Here is a 6,793-nt window from a genome sequence, read left to right on the forward strand (position 1 = left end):
AATTTAAATATGGATAGTTTTCTATATTGAATTATATGTTATTTAGGATTTGTGATTAATGTTCCACAGTAATAACTATGGAAGTTACTAATCACGGATACTGATTTGTTTTTACTTCCATAAAATATTTATATTATATATATTTTTGTTTGACTTTTATTATACATAATCGTGGTCTGATCGATTCTGTTTAGATCCGAGATTTTTTTTTCCTGATCCAATTTGTAAAACACGATCCGAATATAGAAAACCCGGGTCACATATAGATCCGCCTGTTTTGTTGTATAAAATTACGTGACTGTCCCTATCCTATTGTATGCTTTATAATTGATTCAATGACAATATTTATCCTAATTGTATGTTTCATTTTTTGCTTTGAAAAAGTGTTTCCCTTTTAATATAGTATAGATACCCGCTATCTTCTAATTTGATCAATTATGTCCAAATTCAATCAGATAGATAAGTAATTAGAAATCAGATTGAAGGAAAAAAAAAAAAAGAAAAAAAGGCAAATACAGTTTATGATGTGTCCGGTCCGTAGTAGGGTTTTATAAGTTTCAACTTTGAAGTTTAAGCTGCTCCTTGTTTGTATTTTGGCTCCTCGAACTCCAATCAAAATCTCATCTTTGTCTCTGAAAAGGAAGCGCATAAGATTTTTTTTAATTTATTTCAATACGTATTTGAGATTTGTCGTTGAGTTTACATAATCCGATATTGTGAATAGAGAGACTAAGATTAAGCAATGGAAACGGATCTGAATGATTATACTGTTATCAAGGAAGGAGAAGCTGAGATTCTCATGCACAAGAAGAATCAAGTCTTCTTCAATAAAGCTCAGGTTTTTCTAACTTCTCTTCTTTTATGAATGTTTTGTTGTTTCTTAAGTTAAGCTGAGATATATTTATCTGAATTGGTGCTTCTGTTCCATTGTATTGGCTGCTTTGATCTGTTTTTAAATGTTTTTGCTTTGGTTAGACACACTGAACACTGATTCAAATTCAATTAGCTGAAGCCTTGCTCTGGAACTAGAGAATTAGTTTACCTTTTTTTAAAAAAATCTAGGAATCTCCCAGAACTGTCAGTGATTGTTCCAAAGTTTGGATTTTTATGTTCGTGAGAGGAACCAAAAGTATCACAAATTTTGATTGTTAGTCAGTTTTATAGTGAGTAGTTAATTTATTGTTTAGTCAATAATGTATGCCTGTTTATGTCTATAATGAATGATTAGGTGAACAATAGAGATATGTCTATTGCTGTCCTAAGGGAATTTATATCGAAACGCAAACAAGAATATGAAGGTAAGCCATCTAAAAGAACTAGACCAGCTTCCAAAGTGAACGGCAAGGATTCTTCTGATGCTTCCAAGGAAGAAACTCCTAGTGAGAACGGTATGAGTAATGGTGAACACAAAGTAGCATCTGAGGATGGCCCACCAAGCTCTGCATCAAAAGATCTTGCCAAGACAACAGAAGGATTTGCACCTAGAGAGCCTAAGCCACCAAAAGTGCTTGAGGTCCTCCTATATTCTTGTACTCACTGTCTTGTTTCATAGCTTGGTGCCTTATTGTGATCTTTGCACTTAAATAACATTGCATACTTCAATCTTCAGGCTTTGTCAGCTTCTGGGTTACGGGCTCTAAGATATGCACGCGAAATAGAAGGAATTGGTCAGGTTGTGGCGTTAGACAATGACCTAGGTAAGTTTTTCCTTCATTCCTTTATAGATATATTTTTACTCATATCTCTCCTGTATCAATACCTAATGTTGTTCCTTTTTCCTTTTAATAGCATCAGTCGAAGCTTGCCAGAGAAACATAAAGTTCAATGGCACGGTGGCTATTTCAAAGGTGGAGTCACATCATACAGATGCTCGTGTCCATATGATTACCCACCCTAAAGAATTTGATGTGGTAAGCATTATTACTGTGTTCATTTGCATATTGCTAGAGTTGCTTCTGTTAAAGTAATTTTGGTTAATAATGTTGTCAGGTTGATCTTGATCCATATGGATCACCTTCTATTTTCCTTGACTCTGCTATACAATCGGTCACGGATGGTGGATTGCTAATGTGTACAGCAACTGACATGGCAGTGTTATGTGGTGGTAACGGTGAAGTTTGCTATTCCAAGTGAGTATTTTTTTAGTTCACACCTTTCTTTTAAACAAGTAACGATGATGCCTTTTTCGCTGAACTGATCCTTAAATCCTTAATATATCAGATATGGTTCTTACCCATTGAGAGGAAAGTATTGTCATGAGATGGCTTTGCGGATCCTTCTTGCCAGCATCGAGGTCTGTTTATCTTAGCCAAATCCAGTTTTTACTAAATAATCATGTTTCTGTCATTTACTACCAATTCTCTCAGGTTTTAGATTGTTTTCTTATGTTTTCTTTTTTACCTTTTGGTTATGATTGAATGTAGAGCCATGCAAACCGCTACAAGCGGTATATTGTTCCGGTGCTATCTGTGCAAATGGATTTCTATGTTCGTGTCTTTGTCCGCGTTTACTCGTGAGTTTTTCCTTGTCTAATCAAAACACGTTACATCTCAGTTATACAGATTTTACAAAACACTTTTGTTTTGGTTTTTGATTCACTGAAACCTCAAAGCTTAATGAATTCTTAATGAAAATCATCAGCTCGGCGAGTGCAATGAAGAACACTCCATTGAAGCTTTCTTACGTCTATCAATGCATTGGCTGTGATTCATATCATCTTCAACCTGTCGGAAGATCTCTCCCTAAGGTATACATATGCTAGAAAATTTCACACATTCTCTATTCTATGCAATGCATCTCCCAAAGATGATAGAAACTTGGAATATAGCCAATGATTCTTGTTATGGTTTTACGTGTGTCAATAGTGTATGTCATAGTTCCACTTCTTTTGTGATACTCTTAAACTATCTGAGGTCACTAGTTCCAAAGTAGTTTAATTTCTATCCTGAGACCGTATTTTATTGAATCATATTTTTTTGCTTTGGTAGAACAACAGTGTGAGGTATCTACCAGCAATTGGTCCAGTTGTGCAGCAGGACTGCAGCCACTGTGGGAAAAAATATAACATGGGTGGACCAATATGGTCCGCTCCAATGCATGATCCAGAATGGGTGACTTCAATTTTAAGCAGTGTGAATTCCATGAAAGACAGATATCCTGCTTATGACAAGATCTCTGCTGTACTTACTACAGTCTCCGAGGTAAGTTGCTAAGATGTTCAGTTTTGTGTGTTCAGTTTTCTGAAGAACCGGTTAAAAATTTGATTTTTTTTTGTTATGTTTCAGGAATTGCTAGATGTTCCTCTGTTTTTGAGTCTGCATAATCTTTGTGCGACTTTAAAATGCATTTCACCATCAGCTGCTATGTTTCGATCAGCGGTTATTAATGCTAATTACCGGATCTCGGGGACTCATGTGAATCCGCTCGGCATGAAAACTGATGCTCCTATGGAGATTATCTGGGACATTATGCGCTGCTGGGTAAGCTAAGTTGATGATTTTCATAATGTGACCTTGTTTCATTTTACCTAATAATGTTTTTTGATGGTTGGTGCTGTTTTGGTGTAGGTAAAGAATCATCCTATAAAGGCACAATCCCCTGAACACCCCGGAAGTATAATTTTGTCCAAAGAACCATCACATCAGGTATTTTGCTCAGCTTTGTCTGTATTGTTTGAAACTAAAATACTGTTCTAAACTTGATCTGTTTTTTTGAAACCATCTTGTGTTTTGGACAGGTTGATTTTTCGCGTCACATTGGTTCGTTGAGCAAGGCGCAGGCGAAGAAAATAGCTCGTTTTCTTCCGAATCCTGAGAAGCATTGGGGTCCAAAGCTTAGGGCTGGTCGCCAAATCACGAGCAAACATGTTTCCCTGATTGGTCATGAAGCCGTTAATGGTCATCTTAATCAACACCATGAAGAACTTAAAGAAGAAGAAGAAGATGAAGATGAAGCAGAGCAAGAAGATAATCTCAAAGACAAGGTTGATCTGAAACGCCAGAAGACAACAACAGAGGATATTTCTTCAACATCATAAGACAAGTCAGAGATCACATTTCTGTTTAACCATTTTTGATAGTACTGAGCGTTGTGACCCATTTGTTGTGATTCTTTCTGTTGTGATCTTATTAGTTTTCTCATTTAAAAATTTACCCTTGTAGTGATTTTAAGTTATTTTGGATTAAAAATAAAAATTAAAGTATTTTATTGAAACCTCTTATAAATGTCACTATCATACTGTAGTTATTTGGAACAAAATTTCACAACTTTACATTGAACACATGTTACACATCAATGGTAGAGAAAAATTACTCAAGTAAATACACCCACATCATTTACCTGAGTAAACACATTTACTAGTAGCACCATTGGTTCTGTTCTTCTCTTTCAACCTCAGGTTCCAAAGAAGAATCACCAAACGGTTTCATTTCGCTATAAACCAAACCAAGCTCGTCATAGATCTCTTCCCATCTAGGATGAGCCTTATCTCCAACGAGAAACACATGAAGCTCATCTTTGATCTCAACCCAACTGCAACCAGGCTCCTTCTTAAGCTTAAAGCCTCTCATACTTCTTCTCAAATCTGAAACCTTTTCCCACATTCCTGCATCTGCGTATACATTTGATAAAGAGTATAAGCTGAAGAGTCTTGTGGATCCAATCTCAACAGAGCAGCAGTTGCTTCTTCTGCAATCTCTACATTGTTTCTATGTATCGTGCAGACTCCTAACAAGGTTCTCCATATAACATCGTCTGCTTCGAATGGCATCTCTCGAATAAGCTCTAATGCTCTCCTGACTTTTCCGGATTTTCCTAAGATATCTACCATGTTCGAGTAATGAGGTAGCTGAGGATCCAAACCATAATCTCTCTTCATCATGTAGAAGTACTCTAGTCCTTTGTCAATTAGACCCATATGAGCACAAGCTCGGAGTATCGATATGAAAGTTACATGATTCGGTTTTATGTTTTCTACTATCATTCTCTCAAACAGTTGTATGGCTTCCTCTCCTTTCCCATGATGTGCATACCCGCAAATCATGGCGTTCCAGGTCACGAAATCTCTTCTCCGTGACTTCTCAAACATCAATCTTGAATCATGAAGATCTCCACATTTCGAGTACATGTCAACGAGGGTGCTGCAGATATACACATCAGATTGCAATTCTTTCTTGATGACCTGAGCATGAATCTGTTTACCTAATCCAGTGGAAGCTAGATTCGCACAGGTATCAAGAACCGTTGCATAAGTAAATTTGTCGGGAGGTATACCCATCTCCATCATCCGGGTAAAAAGCATCTGAGCATCCTCACTTTGTTCCTTCAATACATATCCGGAAATGATTGAATTCCATGAAACACACATTTCCTGCAGTCTCTTATTGTGTATATTTTCAAGCTCTTCCGAGACATCGCCTCCTAAAAACAATCGACTATGTATCTTCTCCGCTTCTTCTATCATTCCACACTTTGAATACATATCGATCAGAGAGCATCCAACAGAGGAATTCGAAGTCATTCCTGATTTGACAATGCTGGAATGAATCTCCATACCGTAACCCAAAGAACCACCAGGACAAGCTTTCAATACGCTTCCATAGGTAAACTCATCAGGTTCAATCCTAGAACGGAGCATCGAGACAAAAAGAGAAAGTGTTTCACATCCTTTTCCGTTCTGTTCATGTGCTGCTATAATCGCATTCCAAGACACAGCATCTCTTCTTCTCATCTCATCAAATACACGAAAGGCTTCAGACAGAGCTTGACATTTCCCATACATGTCAATAGCAGCATTTGCAACGCAAACATCTACCGATAAGTTGCTTTTTATCGCCAAACCGTAATGCTGAAGCCCCTCTGAAAGACCTTTCACCAAGGCACAAGCCCTGAACACTCCTGATAAACTTATTTCGTCGAAACCAAGACCCGACGACATGAGACGGTGAAACAACCAGAGAGCTTTAAAACCATGTTCTTCCTGCGAATAACCAGTAATCACTGCGTTATAAGATTGTCTATTAAGATTTTCTGACTTGTCAAGCAAAATTTGAGCATCTTGCATATTATCACACTTTGCGTACATATCCAATGTTGCCGTCCTCACTATACCATCTGCTGCAAAATCTGACTTTAAGGCATGAGCATGTAACTGACCGCCTAATCTCAATTCGGATAACGCAGCACATGACCTCAAGACGCTAGCATAAATTGACTGGCTCACTCCAGCATTTACCTTTTGCATCTCCTTAAAAAACTTCAAAGCAAGGGACAACAAGTTATTCTGAACACAGCCAGCGATTATAGCACTCCATGAGACAGAGTTCTTATCCGGAATACCTTGAAACACTCTTAGAGAGTCGTCAAATCTCTTACCTTTTGCATACATATCCAACAATGCACTTGCAGCAACCACATCAGTATCACAACCCACTTGAACAATAACCCCATGAATCTGCATTCCTAAACTGGTTTCTTCTAAAAAGGAACACACTTTAAAGATGATTGCAAAAGTTCTAGCATCAAACTCAATGCCTGCTCTCCCCATGTCAATAAAAATCTCAATAGATTTCAAACTCTCACCGTTCTGTAGATACCCAGAAAGCATTGAGTTCCACGACACAACATCTCTCACAGGCATCATATCGAAGAAAGAATTCGCTTTAGCCATGTCATTACTCTTGGCGTAACCATTGATCATTTTGTTCCAAGAAACAACATCTCTCAGCGGCATTTTGTCGAACACCATAGAAGCAGACACGAAATCTCGAGAATTTGTGTAAACTTGAAGCAAACA

The 6,793-nt window shown here is 37.5% G+C and overlaps 2 protein-coding genes and 1 pseudogene across 2 annotated transcripts in view; 2 read left to right on the forward strand and 1 right to left on the reverse strand.

The window, feature by feature from the left end:
* LOC104763791 (nucleolin 1-like) overlaps positions 1-6,793 on the forward strand; it is a 38,399-nt gene that overhangs the window by 24,654 nt on the left and 6,952 nt on the right. The gene's annotated exons all lie outside the window — the stretch shown is intronic.
* LOC104763786 (probable tRNA (guanine(26)-N(2))-dimethyltransferase 2) lies at positions 743-4,206 on the forward strand. The gene is made up of 12 exons (XM_010487165.2): positions 743-838; positions 1,229-1,513; positions 1,610-1,697; positions 1,789-1,910; positions 1,990-2,129; positions 2,221-2,293; positions 2,424-2,512; positions 2,641-2,746; positions 2,988-3,200; positions 3,285-3,479; positions 3,567-3,644; positions 3,737-4,206. Exons 1-12 carry the CDS (start codon positions 743-745, stop codon positions 4,034-4,036), a joined length of 1,785 nt encoding a protein of 594 aa, XP_010485467.1. The 3' UTR covers positions 4,037-4,206.
* The window catches only part of LOC104763785, a 3,882-nt pseudogene continuing 1,310 nt past the window's right edge, over positions 4,222-6,793 (reverse strand).

Source organism: Camelina sativa, chromosome 19 (assembly GCF_000633955.1).
Source record: "Camelina sativa cultivar DH55 chromosome 19, Cs, whole genome shotgun sequence".
NCBI lineage: Eukaryota > Viridiplantae > Streptophyta > Magnoliopsida > Brassicales > Brassicaceae > Camelina > Camelina sativa.